This window comes from Chaetodon trifascialis, chromosome 12, assembly GCF_039877785.1.
Source record: "Chaetodon trifascialis isolate fChaTrf1 chromosome 12, fChaTrf1.hap1, whole genome shotgun sequence".
NCBI lineage: Eukaryota > Metazoa > Chordata > Actinopteri > Chaetodontiformes > Chaetodontidae > Chaetodon > Chaetodon trifascialis.
This window is the reverse complement of record NC_092067.1, coordinates 11618245-11635916: the sequence shown is the minus strand read 5'-3', so window position 1 is coordinate 11635916 and position 17672 is coordinate 11618245. Positions and strand designations below refer to the sequence as shown.

At 42.2% G+C, this 17672-nt stretch overlaps 3 protein-coding genes across 7 annotated transcripts; 2 read left to right on the top strand and 1 right to left on the bottom strand.

The window, feature by feature from the left end:
- The first annotated feature begins 1031 nt into the window (after nt 1-1031).
- naxd (NAD(P)HX dehydratase) lies at nt 1032-7231 on the top strand. 5 transcript variants are annotated; one of them, XM_070975383.1, is made up of 12 exons: nt 1085-2241; nt 2337-2523; nt 2687-3133; nt 3411-3561; nt 3661-3706; nt 3825-3913; nt 4856-4964; nt 5495-5545; nt 5745-5849; nt 5951-6071; nt 6229-6352; nt 6720-7231. In XM_070975383.1, exons 3-12 carry the CDS (start codon nt 2782-2784, stop codon nt 6868-6870), a joined length of 1299 nt encoding a protein of 432 aa, XP_070831484.1. In that variant the 5' UTR covers nt 1085-2241; nt 2337-2523; nt 2687-2781; the 3' UTR covers nt 6871-7231. The 5 variants fall into 5 exon arrangements, with proteins under 5 accessions (XP_070831486.1, XP_070831484.1, XP_070831483.1 ...); XM_070975382.1 differs by having other exon boundaries at nt 1142-2523; XM_070975386.1 differs by having other exon boundaries at nt 1874-2523; nt 2687-3085; nt 3354-3561.
- Nucleotides 7232-7276: 45 nt separating this feature from the next.
- ing1 (inhibitor of growth family, member 1) lies at nt 7277-11664 on the top strand. The gene is made up of 4 exons (XM_070975948.1): nt 7277-7674; nt 8790-8969; nt 9778-9926; nt 10539-11664. Exons 2-4 carry the CDS (start codon nt 8831-8833, stop codon nt 11172-11174), a joined length of 924 nt encoding a protein of 307 aa, XP_070832049.1. The 5' UTR covers nt 7277-7674; nt 8790-8830; the 3' UTR covers nt 11175-11664.
- Nucleotides 11665-12151: 487 nt separating this feature from the next.
- ube2al (ubiquitin conjugating enzyme E2 A, like) lies at nt 12152-17330 on the bottom strand. The gene is made up of 6 exons (XM_070975949.1): nt 17149-17330; nt 15286-15366; nt 15137-15162; nt 13986-14075; nt 13818-13906; nt 12152-12970 (listed from the first exon to the last, which is right to left on the bottom strand). The coding sequence occupies exons 1-6, from the start codon at nt 17190-17192 to the stop codon at nt 12842-12844; spliced, it is 459 nt and encodes a 152-aa protein (XP_070832050.1). The 5' UTR covers nt 17193-17330; the 3' UTR covers nt 12152-12841.
- Nucleotides 17331-17672: the final 342 nt, after the last annotated feature.

The window sequence follows — 17672 nt, the reverse complement described above, 5'->3', positions numbered from 1 at the left end:
GCGTCCGATCTTTTCCCTACAAGGTTAAACTCCGGGCAAAGAGTATCCAAGGATATTACGGCTGATTTGTCGTACTGGATCGCGCCGGTGGGCGGTTGGTCGTTTTTAAACTCGAGCTTGACCATGACATGATCGATTCCTCTATCGAAAAAAACAAAAGTTGATGGAGAGGAATTAGGTCTCAGGACAAAGTCTGTTCGTCAGACCGCTGGAATAACTTTTAAAGCAACGGCAACCACTAAGAGGCTCTTATGAAAAGAAAACACATACAAGCAACAAGGTTTTAGTTTTATCGATTTTTTTCGATTCACAGTAGGCTAAATTTTACTCTTTAAAACTTTAATCTGTTTGATGCTTTTTTATTCAGTTTTAGTTGACCTTTAAGATTTTAAACGAAATCCAGTTTAATCAATTCCTGTGCCGCGTTCATGTACTGTTGTAATAGAGGAAATATTTGTCACAATCAGCTCGCAAAAGCCTCAGAACACATGCTGGATCAGATTGAAATATGTAATCCATTTATTCTGCACTTCAGCATTAATGTTGCTGTTGATTGTTACTGTAACGTCTATACATTTTCTTCATTCTCAAATTTGATTTCTTTTATGACACCTGGATATAAGTAATGCAAAACAACAACGTACATCTGGTACACTATTAATATTTGTTATTATCTTTAAGAGCAAATGATTCAAGGTTGGAACATATCTGAATATATAGAGACCAAGTGTACAGGCCTGATGTTGTACATGTACAGCTACAGAGAAGTTCTCAGAAGTGATTTCCATAATACTTGACCAGATTAAGGGTAATGTGAGCTCTCTAGAATGAGTCACAAACAAAATACTCAGGGTGCAGAATTTACATTTACCAAACTAAGGTACAGGATATCTATAGGGAACTTTAAAACCCAGAAAATAAATACATTGAAATCAAAGGAACTGACCTTGTCCTTACATTATTAATATCGTTTAACAGTGCAGTTTTACGTTTGTCTCTCATGTTCCAACCAGCATCTAGCGGCCATTAGAAGAAGTGCAGCTGTGAGGTACTTTCGCCTTGGCCGCTCTGCTGCTCCTTGAGTGTTGACAAATTTCAACCCTCTGTGATAGCGGGGAATCCGAGGAGCTTTAAAGGCATCATATGCGTTTTCTTCCTGGTTTACTACACCGGGCCAGGACGCCTCATGAGCAGGATCATTTGTGCACAGTTGTCAGCGTTGAAACGCGGTTCCAGTTTAGGTAAGAGGGACTGTGCAGCTGAGGGGGGCTTCCGCGCGTGTAACAGCTTCGCGTGAGAAAAGAAAGAATGACAACATGCCGCAGCACATTCAGATGTTCGCATTTTGCTTTATCACTGTGGCACTGTCGCTCGTCGCGACGTGGGTCTGTTTGAGTGACAAAGGTAACGTGATATTTTATTACAATGCATTGGTGTGCTTTTAGCTGAGCTGTACGCCTCTATGGACGCTAAAGCTCCTCAGAGCTTTGAGTTGACATGTTTAAGCTCTGCTGGCGGGGTCTCTAGGACCCCGCAGACACCTAGCATGGGCGGAGGAGCAGGCGGAGAAAGGTGACGGTACCCTCGGAGGACCGATCAGAGGTCAGTTTCGAAATTTCCACGATGAAATAAAAGCCTGCGAAGAGGAGTCGAGACACCGATCCTCAGTCAGTTTATTTCAAAGTACTACGCTACGCAATTCGCTAACGACGAAAAGGATAAACATAGACGGCTAGGCTTCAGCTAGCATACAAAGAGTTGACCTGTACAAGCTTTTGTAATAGTCTCCATGTTGAAAACTATAATTAATACCCCCACAAGTCCTTCTAAGCTACCTTAATGGACGTTGACGTTGTTGACGCTGTTCGGGTTCGCGGCGCCCCGCGGCTTTGATGCAGCGAGGAGCAAAGATCCAGACTAGACGTCCATCATAATCCGCAGTGTCAACATCTCCATTCAGCCCCCGGTGGTGGAGGTTACTCCGTTAAACCAGCCTGTTTGGACCCGCTATGCAAGCGAACACAACGCGAGGCTTCTTGTGGTCGGACGTAGAGACGAGGACCTTGTTGAACATCTGGGGCGAGCAGGACATCCAGGCGGCGCTGGATGGAAACTTCCGAAACAGCTTCGTGTACCGCGACGTTTCCCGGAGGCTGGGGGCGATGGGGTTTGAGAGGACGCCGGAACAATGTAGGGTGCGGATCAAAAGCCTCAAGAGACAGTACTTGTTAGCGAAGGAAGGTAATCTTCGGAACAACGGGCAGTATCACAAGATTTGTAAGTTTTACGACACCATGGAGAGGATTTTGAGCAACCGGCCTGCTCTTGACCCTCAGGAGTTTACAGACGGCGGGGCGGGAGGAGAGGAGGCCGTGGATGGCCTGGAGGAAGATGGAGAGGATGCTCAGGACGTATACTCTGAGAGCACAGGGGAGTGTCCTTATCCTGCAGAGACTGAAGTGAAGTTGGAATACCCAACTGTTCCCATCCCCATTCCAGTTAAAGTGACAGTGGGTAATAACAGTAAGTGCTCCCTCCAAGTCCCCATGAATTGGCTCTTCTGTGTTAAATGAATGCAGTGTTTTTTTGTTTTGTTTTGTTTTTTTATCATTTCCAATACCACAATTATTTGATTGTATGTGCTGCATCACATAACGTCATAACGTCTCACCCCTCTCCACTTCAGGCACTTCAATAAGACCACATAACAGCAGCCAGCCGGCCAGTAATCTGTCAGCCAGAACACCTAAACGGCCGAGGAAGCGGCGTGCCAACTTCCCCATGGAGAAACTAATGGAGCAGTTCCTGGAGCAGAGCGCCCAGGCCGAGGACAACTTCTACCGCATGGAGGAGCAGCGCCTGCAGGCAGAAGACCGCCGCAGAGAGGCCGAGCACGCCAGAGAGCTGCACATGCTTCAGATGCTCGGCCAGATGTTCTCCAGCATCTCGTCCGCTACAGCTGGCTCAGCGGCCACTCCCTCCAAAGCAGCTCCCCCTGCCCGCGCTCCCGTGCTCTCCGGCGCCTCCCCGTCATGTACACGTGGCCAGTCCAGCCACCTCAGACGCCCTTCACCCCAGACAGACTGTTTCACCCAACAGGATCTTCTGTTGATCCCAGAAACTCAGGAATTAGGTATTAGTTTCGGTGTCATGTGTGCAGCCTCGAGGTGGAATGTGTGAAGAGAAAACTAACAGGCGCCTCAGCTGTAAAGTGAGGGCTCACTGACTCTGGTTTGTTTAGTTAGGTGGTTTGTTAATTCGTCTTCATCCACAGTATGTTATTGTTTTATTTATGTTTTTTCTGGTAAACTTTTGCCATCTAGTGTCTGTGGAAGGTAAAAAATGTAGACTAGGTGCTGCCTCAGGCCAAACAAGCATTCCACACTTTAACTCTTTGTTTATTTCCTCAGTATTTGAACGCTACTACAGTTTGGGGTCTGCATCACACAGTGGCATGGCTGATGATATCCTCCCACTGATAAAGACCATAGTCCCCCCGCTGACACCCAAAAAGCACAAGGGACAAGATGGACGTATTGGGATCATTGGAGGATGCCAAGAGTATGTCACACAAACACCAACTCACTATCAATAAATGAGTTTAATTTGTTGTACTCTGTAACAGTCTGGCCCTAAATCTTTCCTGTCCACCCTCTGAAGGTATACAGGAGCTCCGTACTTTGCTGCCATCTCGGCATTGAAAGTGGTAAGCAGTAATTCTGATCGCGGTCCAGGCAGATGAATCATTTTCTGTCTGAAATGTTTTTTGTTTTTTTTTAGTTAAAGTCCAGTTCTGGATGTCAGTGTCTTTTTCTTGTCTCCAGGGGGCTGACCTGTCCCATGTGTTCTGCACCAAAGATGCTGCAACTGTAATCAAATCATACAGCCCTGAGCTCATAGTTCATCCTGTTCTGTAAGTACAGATCCTCGTAGGTCAGTTACTATCATAACATCAAGGACACTGTTCTTTCAGGGGATTTTCATTGCTGGCAACAATCTGATAATTTATAGAGGAATACAGTGTACTACTGTCATGCTGTCAGTGTGGGTTCTGGGATCAGAGTCAACAAAGTGTCTTCAGTGAAAAATCAGTATGATTGTGGAGTCCTCAGCCAGTGCTCTCACTGCGCTTGAAACTGACAAAGAAGCCAAGATGGAGGTGCTTTAACACGCTGTTCCATTATGCTACCAGAAAGCATCATGATGATCATAACACCTCTGTTCCAGAATCACAGTAATTATGAAGAACTGCTAAATAAATTAAAAAAAAATGCTGTTGCTGGCTTCATAGCTAAGTAAGTTCATAGTAACTTTTTCTGCTTTGGATTTTTGCCACCGCCCACAACCACAATTACAGGTCAGTATCTCCAGATGTGACAGAGTAGGTGTTTTTCACTGCAGTCATTTTGGCCTCTCATAGCAAGAGAAACAGCTAATACAGACTGCTTTCCATTTGGGTCAACTAGTTCCAGGGTCCAGGTTTTATTGAGCCATTGTTGACCGGCAGTAGCAGGAAAAGCACAGAGGAAACAAATTTGGTTAACAATGGCTCAGCTCTGTGAAGTGTCTCAATGAACCGTGCCAGTGAGCCAGTGTGCTCAATACCAGAACTCTGCAACAGTGTAATGAAAATCCACCGTGTGTGTGTGTGGGTGTGTGTGTGTGTGTACAGTGTTGCAGTGGTAAAATTTGTCCATAAGGCTTGTTATCCATGAAATGGTTAGTTTTTTATGTGTCAGGCATTAAAGAGTGAATGGCTTTTTGAAGTAACAGCATAACCAGGGTGGGTGGGACCTGCTATAATCTGAACACATCTAACACTTGTGTGTCTTTGTTTGTGTGTGCGTGTATGAAGGGACAGTCCTAATGCAGTGGAAGAAATAGAAAAATGGCTCCCAAGACTGCACAGCCTTGTGGTGGGACCAGGTCTAGGGAGAGAAGACTTGTTACTGAAAACAGCAAAGGCACGTGGAATACACTCACTCTCCCCTGCACTCAGAACAGTCTCTTAGGCCAGCTGCTTGTGCAGAGCCACAAAACTGAGCTCAAGTCGTATTTTAACAGTTGTTGGATAGAATACAATGATGAATTTAAGCTTCACAGTGCTCCCTTGTGGCTCCCTGTGACTCCTTGTGAATATCTGTGAAAATATAATTTCATGACCCAGAAAACGTGGTTTATAGACTTGTGAGAATGTCAATGAAATGAAAGATCTCTTAGTGATGATTCCAGTTTTCTCTGAAGGAAGCACTTGTGCACAGCTGCTCATGTGACTCTTTAATCCATCGGTGCCTTGTGGGTAAACACGTGTATACGCCTAAAAGTAGAATAACTTTTAGGCAAATAGGGCAGTTTTACTGTGCAACCTTGGTTAGACTGATGAAACGTTTATATGTGTACGTAAAGATTCAGTTTAGTGCAGCCTAAAGAGAGCATTACAGTGTGCTTACAACTGAACATTTTCTCTAAATAACACTTTTTCTCCCTCTTTTAGGAGGTGATAGAGAAGTCTAAAGCAAGAGATATCCCTATAGTCATTGATGCAGTAAGTCTCAAGTTCCAGCTGTTGAACAGATGGGATTTTATTGACAAAGCTGTGCACAATCACTGAGTGTGTGTGTGTGTGTGTGTGTGTGTGTGTGTGTGTGTGTGTGTGTGTGTGTGTGTGTGGTGTGTGTGTGTGTGTGTGTGTGTGTGTGTGTGTGTGTGTGTGTGTGTGTACGCGTGTTGTTTGTTTTCAACAGGACGGATTATGGCTAGTTACACAGCAGCCATCTGTAATTCAAGGGTACCAGAAGGGCATCCTTACACCCAACTTCATGGAGTTCACCCGACTGTATGAGTCACTGGTGGGTCTCTCTGCAGGGTCGAGTCAGTCACAAATTCATGACCTAGAACATGTAATTATGCTTGTTAATGTGTTCGTTCTGTCTGTGTGCTGCTGTCTCAGCACCATGAGCCCATGGACGGCAGTGATCATCAGCGCAATGTCGTGCAGCTCAGTGTAGCCATGGGCAACCTCACTGTGGTGCTAAAAGGAGAACAGGATCTCATTACAGATGGCAGCAAGGGTTAGTGTCAAGCCCAAAAACAATATTTAGGAGACATCTCCTGTCCATCTTTAACCTTGTCTGTTCCTGTAAATCATTACTCAGATATGAAGTGAGAAACTTTGGAGCTCTTCTTCTTCTGTGACAGTGATCTCGTGTTGTGTTTTCTTGTTTTCAGTCATCTCATGCAGCATTGAGGGCAGTGGGAGAAGGTGCGGCGGACAGGGTGACCTTCTGTCTGGGTCTATGGGAGTTTTGGCGCACTGGGCCCATGCTGCCTCTGCAGCTGGAGTGTTGAGAAGGTGAAGACATGATCGGCTGTTAGTGTATAGCACCTTTAAAGGACCAGACCAGTGCTTTGTTAGGTTTAAGCAACAAATGCAGAAATGTTATGTGAACCATAGTTTCAGGCTTTTCTTGTCTAATATGGTAGTAAACTGAATATCTAGATTTTGGACTGATGGTCCAAAAGCAATACATTTGAAGATGTCACCTTGGGCTCTGGGAAACTGGTGGAGTATTTCAATCATTTTCTGGCATTTTAGCAATAAAATTATTGGAGAAAATCACCAAGAGATTAATTGATAATGAAAAGGATTTTAAATTGAAGTGTAATGTTGTACAGGAATAAAGATACATTTCCTAATCTGAGTTTTTGTCCTCCTCCAGTGTGAACCCGTCCATGGTTGCAGCGTTCGGGGCCTGTTCTCTTACAAGACAGTGTAACAGTCAAGCGTTCCAGCGACATGGCAGGTCCACCACCACGTCGGACATGATCCAGGAGATTGGGTCAGCTTTCAAAAAGCTGTTTGAAAGCTGAAAAAAAGTCGACTGAAATAAAAGCTGTTTTAAAAGCTCTTCATGCATACTTAAATTGACATCCTTCAAAACTGTTCATGCAGCCTAAAACTGGGCTAGTAAATGTTCTCATCAAGCTTAGAGACGTCTGGACGTCCGGTGCACTGACTTGTTCTTTGAGGTGTATTAAATGAACAGCATAAGAAAACTAACAAACACGTCTTCCATCTCTCAAGTAGTTTTATGAAAGCATTAATTTTTAAAGCAGTTCAGTATTTCAGAGCCACCAAAGACACTGAGGTGGTACGACAAATGGGCCACAGTAAACCAGAAAAATGTTTGAATTTTAAATAAATATTTTTTTGTGTCTTGTCCTTGAAAGCAGACTCCATCATGACATCGTACCTTTGTTGCCACTGTGTGGCAGTATTGACCTGGAACATGGACGCATACCACAGCTTGTCTTGTGAGTGGAGAGAAACTGTTCCAGAGCAATTGCAATTGTGTTGATAGTGGGTCAGAGATTGGTCATATAAACTATAAAAAATAGAGTATGAAATCAAATCTCAAACCCATGGAGAAGATTTTTTTATTCGATTAGCTAATTTATTCAACCTGTATCTGATAGCTGAAGCCTCGTCGTGGAGCCGTACATGCGCACAGCTGAATGATTTGTTCAGGAAGTGCAGCTAGCAGCTAACGTTAGCCGCACTTGGGCTAGCAGTAGGATCGACTGTTAACAGCAGTCCAGTCAACGCACGACATAGCGTTAACAACTGGAGCAAAAGCAAACATTTGCCACAGAAAAGCTACCAATATCGTCTCGGTAAGTTCTTGTGCAAGTCACCGGGCTACCAATTAGATGAGTTCAGTGAAGTTTTGTTGAAGTGCCAGCTTTTTTAGTGATTAATGTGGCACGCTCAGTAACATTATGCGTGATAAGCTAGCAAGCTAATTCAGCTAGCAGTTACATTGGCGTAAACAAGATAAAAAAAATAAGCGTAAAGTGTCAAAATAATTGATTTTAACGTTTGCAAAGATTGGGTCTCAGGCCACGTGTATGTTTAACGTTATCTATTTGATTTAAATGTTCTGTGATTGTTTACGTTGTGGGTAGATGAAGTCGCTGTTCGACGTTTCTCTTAGCGTTGGTTAACGTTGATCTCGGTGTTTGTCATATTGGGACATCGTTTGCTTAAACCTTCCGCGTCGTTGGCCAGCGATTTAAACTAGTTTAAGCCACCGGTAAAGTCGTGATTCATTATGTGTATATCTTTGAGGAGCAGTTAAATCTCAAACTTGCGAGGAGGGGAAAGTTGGTTAACGTTACTTGACGTTAACGTAAATCGCCAGTTGGGTACGTTAGCCGTAGCTGGTGTTAGCTAACGATAGCAACACGGCTAACAGTAAACAATGGAACTCAAATATTCAGGCTCGGCAGTGAACTTGTTTGTGGACGCTTTCACATTAATATGTCGTTTTATCACACGTCCACACCCCTCGTAAGGGTCCCGAGTGTTAACGCTGGTTCACCGGAGAATCTCGGCAGCCAACATTCATGTTTCTGTTCATCTTTGTCGTCTTCTCCAACCTTATATGACACACTGAGGTTCATTCAGTCCCAGATTCAGGTATGTTCTGAACTGTCTGAAAACAGCTGGCAGACTTATTTTAATTCAGCCCCAAACCAGTTCGCTCTCTGCTGGCAGACTCGAAGTACACGTAGGAGTTTTCAGGATGGCTGACTCTGGAGTAGTTGCCCCCTCCCCCTTTCATAGTTTTACCATTACAGTCTATTTTCCTGACTGGTTGCGCATAAGTTATACTGGAAAACAAGAGAGCATGATGAATGATCCCTTTCTTGAGTATTAAATGCTGCAGGAGCAGTAACTTGTGGCTTTTCAGAAAGCATGATAATGAATAATGCTTTGTTGTTAACAGGTACAGGGGCCAGTGTGTCCCGAGGTGAAGACGGATACACAATGTTGAACTCAACTAATGGAGACCCAAGCCACGTTGTTGTGAATTATGTTGAGGAGTATTTGGACCTGGTGGAATCACTGCCTTTTGATTTGCAGAGGAGTGTGTCCCTGATGAAGGAAATTGATGCCAAGTATCAAGGTAAGAAAAAAAAGTGATGCACAAGACAAATCTCATTCAAATCTTTGTATAGTAATCATAAATTAATTGCTAAAGAGGTAACAAAAATCATGAGTCAAACAATGTAGACGACACAGTTACTTCAGGTGTTTCCTTGGAAGTACTGTCGAGCTCGGTGCTTGGCGTAGGAGAAAATGTGTGCGGTGTTTACTCGGCCACATTTTGCAGAGGAATTCTAGAGTAGCTTGTTTTTCCTCCTGTGCGACTGTGTATTACAGGTGAGCATGCAATTAAGCAAATATAGAGTGTAAACTGACATTTGTGCACGAATGTTTCATCAACAGCAGCTTCCCAAGTCCAAACAGCTGCACTCCTGTAGAATCTAAATTACTTCCTGTCTTTTCTTACTAATCCAGGTAAATTATCAGGTACCTCCCAAGTGTACAAACTGAACACTCCACAAATGACATAGTACGTGGCAGACATGTAGCTATAATGTACAATTACACACTACGTGTCTGAATCCACCAGCTTTAAGCCTCTCTCGCTTGAGCCAAATAGCTACTGCTTTGCTCTCTGTGCTGTCTTGTCACCATCCCCCAAAGTAGTCCGTCTTACCTCCTGTATTAAACACGTGGCACACTTGATCAAGACACAGGATGTTTGTTGGCAGGAGACTAAACTAACAGACTGGATTGTAGGTACACTCGTTATTCATTAAAGCTTCAGAAAACACACTTGAAGTCATTTTCGCTTGTGCATACTTGAGAAAATTTCAGTATTCTTCCTCCTGCCTGAACTTGTTTTCCATCCATTTCTTCTTTGGCAGACGTTCTGAAGGAGCTCGATGATGCTTATGAGCGTTATCGCCGGGAGTCTGACTCACTTCAGAGGAGAAAGCTTCAGTTATCCATTCAGAGGGCACTGATTCGCAGTCAAGAGCTCGGCGATGAGAAGATCCAGATTGCTGGGCAAATGGTACGTAAAGAACGCCCTGCAGCTGCTCTGGTGGAGCCGTTCATTGGCAAACCTCCAGGTGTGAGTGTGTTTGTGTAACTGTGTGAGCATAGAGAAGTGCTTTCCTGGAACATTTGTGCACAGAAAATCTTCCTGGAGTAAATAAAAAGGGGGAAAAAAAGGTTTTCTAAAGGCCTAAAAGGCCTTTTTGTATTGGAGTTTATTAGCCTTTCCATTTTGCACACATTTGACTTTCACTGAAATCCGCACCAGTAAAAACATCTTTGCAGCACTTCAGCAGCACCACACACTGAATCTTCTTATTATAGTTACACACCAGAGGGTTAGTAGAAACACAACACCATATTCAACCTTCCTCTTTGACACGTGCTTGGTCTGTCAAAGCTGAAAGAAGATGCATCTCTTATATCACGGACTGGGTGTTCGCTGAATTTTAATACAAGATGTACCTTTATTTTTAATTGGTAATGTTATTTAATGTTGCTGTTATGTTAAGCAAATGAAGAATGATGTGCATAAAGAAACAAAAATATTTCTTATTTAAGTTTGCTTCCTGCAGCAGACAGAGCTTTACACTAAGATATCAGCTTTCTGTTTTTCTTCTTCTTTCAGGTGGAGTTGGTTGAGAACAGAACGCGGCAAATAGACTGGCACTCTGAACTTCTCCTTTCCTCTCAAGAAGTCCCAGAGAGCCACGTTCCCACGACAACATCCATGACAACCACTGCAGCATCCATGATGTCATCGTCATCATCAGCCATCATCACTCCAGGCAAAACTGGCCAACACGACAAGAAGCGCGATGAGGTGACCCCAGGCTCAGGTGGTGGAGACAAGTCAGGAGGGAAACGCTCAAGACGTCAGAAAAATGGAGAAAATCGGGAAAGTTACGGAGCCCTGGACCACACTGAGGAAGTGGGCCTGGGAGCGTCGCGGGAAAAGAGAGCCAAAACATCTTCAAAGAAGAAGAAACGGTCAAAGGGAAAGTCCGAGAGAGAGGTGTCACCCCCGGACCTGCCCATCGATCCAGACGAGCCAACATACTGCCTGTGTGAGCAGGTGTCCTACGGCGAGATGATTGGCTGCGATAACGATGAATGTCCCATTGAGTGGTTTCATTTCTCTTGTGTGGGTCTCCATCACAAGCCCAAAGGCAAGTGGTACTGCCCCAAGTGTAGGGGCGAAAATGAGAAGACCATGGACAAGGCCTTAGAGAGGGCCAAGAAGGAGAGGGCGTACAACAGGTAGCTCGCCATGTGTGGCCCGATGAACACTGTTGTGTGAAAATATAATTTTATGTCTCGTCTTTGTTGCCATTTACTGTCAACACCGTTTGAAAAAAAAAAAAGGTAAGATAAGAGGGCTCTTGTAAATAGTTATTTTTGTAACAGCTGCATAGCTGAGTAATGAGATTGCTCCCTCCTGGTTGGAATCGGTTGTAAAGAGTGGACTTCATGTAACGAGCTGCCCTGCACTTACATCCCTTTTGTTTTCATCATGCATGCAACATCACCCACTCCATCACATATGCTCAATGAACAAATAAAATGTTTGTAAACAAAGAAGAATTTTATTATGATCATTAAGGGATAAAGGTCAATAGTTCCAATAGTTTACTCTATAGTGAGCAGTAAGTTGAGATTTTGGAGCATTGTGACGCATGAAGGTGACGACAACCTGTCTGCTGCCCCTCAAATTGCAAAACAAAACAAAACAAAAAAAGCATTTAGTGCAGGTTTAAAAGTTAAAGATTTATTCATGCATCTCTAGCACAGACCAGTGGCCATTGAAAGGCTTCTTGGTCGCCGTGATTATTCCTCGTCAGTACTGAAGAGATGCTGAACTTTGAGAAGGCATTTTAACACAGAATGAGGACGGAGGATTTCATCCATCACTTCAGTGAAATTGCTTCAAGGAGGGATATTTGTGGTCAAAAACACGAGCAGCAGATCTTTGTCCTTACAGAATCTCAGCGTGTATGATCACTTTAAGCTTTAATGATTTCACCTATTCTCATGTCAATACAGCGAGGCTTTTACTCCCATGTTAATGGATAATCACCTTATTATATATAAAACCTTGGTTTACCTCACGTGCAGTGCCTCAGATTGATGTTTTGAGTCTTCTTGAAATAAATTCACAAAAAGTGAGACAGCATAAGTATTAGCTTCTGACAAAGTAAGACAAGCAAGTTTTAGGTCAAAAAGTATTTGTGGTTACAATAAATAATTTCCCACATAAGGATGAATTTGCCTTTTTTTTATTTACAAGTGCTGAAAAAATGACATGGGGGGCAACCAGTGCAAAATCTGTACATAAATTCAGTTGCGGGTTTCTTATATACATGATTACTGAACAGGAACGTGAATACACTCTTTCTGTCATGCATGTAACAGAGTTCACAACACAGCAAAAGACTTGGTGTAAAGACGTCTGATTTAGTTGTAGTCCATGATACTCAGGGCTGCTCATTCTCTCAAGGAAAGGGAGGGAGATCACACTGGAGCCCAGACAAACTGACAAAAGATGAGGGACACAACAGAAGAGGACCCATGACTTAATACAAACCCCCGAGACATTTAACGTAATTAGTCACTGTGAGTTATTACAGCAAGTTAGAACACACCAGAATTTGGGGGAAATGGCCCATAAGTCCATACTGACAAAACATCAAGGCAAGATTCAGCAAATTTCCCCTGATGGACTGGAAACGGGAGATAGATAGATAGATAAAAATAAATCCCTCTTGGCGGGCAGAAAAAAAATCTATGAAGGGAAGTTGAAGGTAAAGTGCATAAAAGCTTAAAATTAAAAAAAAAATGGGGGGGGAGGGCCCAGAAATTAAGAGGTACTCCACTAAAACTTGCAGCACACACAGCTTAACAATGGAGAGAGCAGCCATCAGTATTGTCAGGTCAACTGTCTCTCCAGCTTTGTTCTACGATGGCAGACACTCGCTTCTCGTACTCCCGCTTGTTCTCCTGGTACAGCTGAGCTGCCTGACTGTTGGCTGGACTGTTGGGGTTTGGTTCATCAAGCAAGGACTGAGGAGGAGCAGATTGATACTGAGGGTGAGAATGTTTCCGAGCAAAATTACCCGAACAGCACCTACCGTCTGGTTTCCAGTACATCCATTTAAACAGAGCCTCAGATACGCTTCAGGGCATTCAATCGTTCGCAACTGGACTTTGTCAGTTTGTCTTGGAAGACGTTTCGCCTCTCATCCGAGCAGGCTTCATCAGTTCATGCACACCAGACTAGATAGGACAGCTCTAGTCTGACTAGAGCTGTCCTATCTATTCTGACTAGGGCTGTCCTATCTATTCTGACTAGAGCTGTCCTGTCTAGTCTGGTGCGCATGAACTGATGAAGCCTGCTCGGATGAGAGGCGAAACGTCTTCCAAGACAAACTGACAAAGTCCAGTTGCGAACGATTGAATGCCCTGAAACTTACAATGACCTGGATGAATGAGAATATTCACAGGCAAGCCTCAGATACGTTTGTTAAAATCAAATAAAATTTATCCATTCATGAAAATAATCAAGCAAAAGAACCTGTATTGAAAATATTTGTTAGGTGAAGCCCTACCCCTTAGCATCAAATTCTAAATCTCACTGTATTCGCAAACACTGCATGAACACAGGTCTGCATATCTAACTGGCCGTTTTCCCTTTCCCAGAAGAAAAGGCCCAATTTGTCCAATGTTATACAGGTATTGCTATTTCTGTCTAAGAACAGAAAAATGTATTACAATTCTGATATACACTGAATGACTTCAGTGTTTTATATAATAAAAACACTAAATATGTGGTCACTTTGGGTTAAAAGTAAGATAGGGCAAGCCTACATATATAACATTTTACTCTATTGGTGGTATTGAAACCTCTCACCTGGATAGATGTAAGGATAGAGGACACATCGTAAGTGGGACTCCAGCGATTCTGTAGGATGTCCAAACATATACTGCCATCTGCATAGACTGTGGATACAAACACAGTTACACTCTGCCCACAGATACCAACAGTATAACATGCCAGAAGAGAAGCCAATATTCCTACCATTTGGATGAAACATCTTTGACACAAATCGTACTGTGGGGGGTTTGTTGGGGTATTCTTCTGTGAACTCTACAATGAGTTTAAACGTACCTGGGACAAAGACAAGACAAACACAAAAAAAGATTTACAAGCCATTAAACTGTGTTTGTGGAGAGGAATGTTTGAAGGCAGAATAAGTGTGCTTAAACAAACTGCCTCTACCAACAAGCAAAGTTGTCTACCACAGATTTAACAACCACAGGACAAATAATGAGGGATACTCTTCAACAAGTGGAAAGAAAATACAATTTGGTTTTATTACAGGAAGGCGGCTGTTGAGAAATATTTAGTAAAACTCTCCATTTCAACGCATTTTCTATCTATGTTTTATGTTTATTTGATATATTTTCTATGTGAAGTACTTGGTGCATGTGATTTATTTGTCCCTGGGTGTAAATTTGTTTTAACCCCACAGCACAACAGCAGGGTGTTTTTTTGTTTTTTTTTGAGGGGCAGCCTTGGGTTGTGGCTGACAGATAATACCCACAGTAAGGTTTAACCTGTGGGAAGACTTTCTGGCACAGACTGAAATAGGCTTATTTTGGTTGATAAAGACCAGCAGTGAATCTGTGCCCATCTGGAAATTGGGAGACTCCGTTAAGCTTGTTTGCTTCAGAGTGTTCACACATGGCAAAATACATTTTTGCCTGTAAATTCTCAAATTACTGCCTGCCATTGTATTAAAGGAATAAGAACGTTTGGAGACCTTTGATGCTTCGGTTTTCATCCTTATTTTAATCTTATTTGTATTATTACATTAATTTTCTATCCTTGTATTTATGTTCATTGTCTTTTTTGCATGAAGCACGTGGAGCTATAGGTATAAGGTGCAATATAAAAAATGTTTACATTGGTACTATTATTAAAATACTTTCTAGATTTGCCACACTGACTGAATAACATAAGACATAACAATATGTTTCAAATTATTTAAATTTCATGGTGTTTTTAATGATATTCTTTTGAGATTTTGAGTGGAGTATCACCTGAAGATAAAGGGTGTGATAAAGTTACTAAGTTGTTTGTTTGGGTTGGGATGTTTTACATGCAATCCAGTGACAATATACCTTACTACACAAAACAGGAAGTGACGAACACAGTGAGAAACTTACCGTCCTCAAAGGGAGTTCCTTCAGGGCTGTAAGGTTAGAGAAAAAATGTATTTCATTATTTATTTCACACGTAACAGGCAAATTTACAAGATCTATAGATGGGGAAAATATGTGTCCATATAAATTATTGCTGTGCATCAATATCTTACCCAAATATGACTGCATTCCACACCATGATGTTGTTTTCAGATGGGGCACCACTAACACCGGCTGGAGGGTCCTCTTGTAGCCTTCATGACAAAATAAACAAAACCAGAATGTTATGAAAGGATCTTTACATTGATACTCTACTAACAGAAAAGCTTGATTTGTTCAACCTAACAATAGAGTCAAGTGAATCTCATTGCATGGTCTCTTCGCCACAGTTAATATTTTAATATTTGGAGGCAGGTACAGCAGAGCTCTGGCTCGAGTTAACGGAGTCAATTGCCACATTAAATTTTTATCTAGGTTACGTTCCATTTACACCTTTACCCCTAGTGATGTTAAGCATTTTTGCAAGATGTAAATCAGGCTTCTACTTTGAACAAATATCTACATATCATGATAGCATCTAGGCAACTGTCTTTGTAAATCAATCATGTGCCATGAATCATGTTAACAACGGGCACTGTAAGTTCTTACTTACTATTATGCTGTATCAAGTTTTATCAGCTGGCATAAACATGCATGTCATTACTAACTAGTTAGCAATCTAAGCAGGTTTTGCATTGTGGCAGCTTAAAGTCCAATCTAAGTTTGAATTCAGGGATACTATTGAGGAAAATCGAGGAATTTCAGAGTAAGTAATTTCGGTATTTGACCTGTTTAAATGATTAATTTACCCCTAAAATCAATTTCTCATTGGTATTAAAGTAACAGAAATTAAGCCTCAGAGCACTATAGTGGTACAATATTTATCTTTTTATCCTTTTGACCCTAGCAAAATAGGAACCGAGGCCAAAATGAAAATGTTAATCTCTTAAAAACAGGGACACGTATCTAATACTGTTGGTTGAGAAAGGTTTCAATGGTTTACTTTGCCTGGAAAAAGCTCTCCAAATTCCTGCAGGATTCAATCAGAACAACTAAAACAAATGCTGATGCTTGATGCAATCAGAGGATCCGGCCCTGCTGAAATTTACAGTGAGCTGACAACATGTTTGAGGATCCTACAAGGCTAATAAAATTTTGGATATCGAGGGATTTTTTTACCCAGATTGGCACGAGGTGCAACTTGCTAATGAGTTAAAAACAACACATAATAATAAAACAACAACAACAATCCCTTTGCGGTGAAAAACTGTTCGCTACAGTTCATACTGACTTTACTACTGGCTCGAACTCATTGTGGCTTCCGCTATGACTTGATGTTCTTTTCACGTTCAAACCCATGTATTCGTCTAGGATTTCTGGGTAATACTCTGTGGTGTTTGATCTCTAAATGCCTACCACCAACTAAACTTTGATGAACTAATTTATTTCTGTAAGAACCGTATGGTTAACAGAGCTAACGTTAATGTTGGATAGCAACGTACACTGACACTAATGTCAAAAAGACAGGCTTAAATTGATAGAGCACTACCGTTGGACACGTTGTAACGTCAGTAAATGTGTTTTGCCCAAGGATAAAATGGTCAAACGGTCATTTGCCACGGACATTTAAATGTTAGCTAGTTTAAAGAGTTGGCTAGCAGCCGTAAAGTGTGACAGCAACCCAAGCCGACTAACCTGTTAGCATATACCAGCTAGCACCGTTAGCTTCTCGCTAAGGGCGAAGCGTTTCTCCGGAATTGACGTTTAAGCACTTAAAAAATGTTCCAATTCGTAAAAAGACGAAAAACTACACAGTATATGTTCGTATTTTACTGTGGATATTGGCAAATCAATAAGTTTAACACTATCAAAAAAATACTGGCCATCTATGCCAAGCTAACGAAAGCTAGGCTAATGTTAGCTGTTTTTGACAAATCATAGCGAACTTAACTAGCAAACATTATCGGTTTCGGCATCATTTCAGATCATCAACTCACCGTTTAAAATCTCTCATAAGTCTCCTTCTAGCTGGGGTGGACATGGTTTAACTTGTGGAACGCCTACTGACAATACTGATACGTGAATAGGAGCTTATTTTATGAAAATGTTATATCGTATTTAATGGTTATTTGACACCTTCACAACACCTCCCTTCCAGCTTGCCCGTCGCTCTCTCGATAATCCTGACTCTCTGGTTAGCCCAGCTAGGTTTACAGGACGATACCACACCATAGAAAGAGCAGGGGATAATTTTGAGTACCAAGTTAAACAGAAATGTCTGGCATGTCTAGAAAATGAATACTGGTACCCAGTGCTGTTAATAAAATATGTACTACGAAAACCAGTATGCTATACTAAAGTATACATGTATGTACTATATTGTTTTATTCAACAGCACGTTTTACCTCCCCCATTTCTTATTGAGATCGTCATGCGTCACGGGGCGTGGTCACAGTGACGTGCTGTTTGTGTATCGTAGTTATGATGAAGGTCGCTCCTGGTGACAGATGACTGTTGGCAT

What these genes read in the sequence shown, in the direction of transcription:
- naxd (XM_070975386.1), top strand. Translation starts at nt 2,010, where the DNA reads ATGCAAGCGAACACAACGCGAGGCTTCTTGTGGTCGGACGTAGAGACG. An exon ending in TCCCTATAGTCATTGATGCA is followed by an intron (nt 5,546 to 5,744) that starts GTAAGTCTCAAG and finishes TGTTTTCAACAG; the next exon opens with GACGGATTATGGCTAGTTAC. An exon ending in CCCGACTGTATGAGTCACTG is followed by an intron (nt 5,850 to 5,950) that starts GTGGGTCTCTCT and finishes CTGCTGTCTCAG; the next exon opens with CACCATGAGCCCATGGACGG.
- ing1 (XM_070975948.1), top strand. Translation starts at nt 8,831, where the DNA reads ATGTTGAACTCAACTAATGGAGACCCAAGCCACGTTGTTGTGAATTAT. An exon ending in AATTGATGCCAAGTATCAAG is followed by an intron (nt 8,970 to 9,777) that starts GTAAGAAAAAAA and finishes CTTCTTTGGCAG; the next exon opens with ACGTTCTGAAGGAGCTCGAT. An exon ending in TCCAGATTGCTGGGCAAATG is followed by an intron (nt 9,927 to 10,538) that starts GTACGTAAAGAA and finishes TTCTTCTTTCAG; the next exon opens with GTGGAGTTGGTTGAGAACAG.
- ube2al (XM_070975949.1), bottom strand. Translation starts at nt 17,192, where the DNA reads ATGTCCACCCCAGCTAGAAGGAGACTTATGAGAGATTTTAAACG. An exon ending in CTTATGAGAGATTTTAAACG is followed by an intron (nt 15,367 to 17,148) that starts GTGAGTTGATGA and finishes TTTGTCATGAAG; the next exon opens with GCTACAAGAGGACCCTCCAG. An exon ending in CTATCCTTACATCTATCCAG is followed by an intron (nt 12,971 to 13,817) that starts GTGAGAGGTTTC and finishes GCTCCTCCTCAG; the next exon opens with TCCTTGCTTGATGAACCAAA.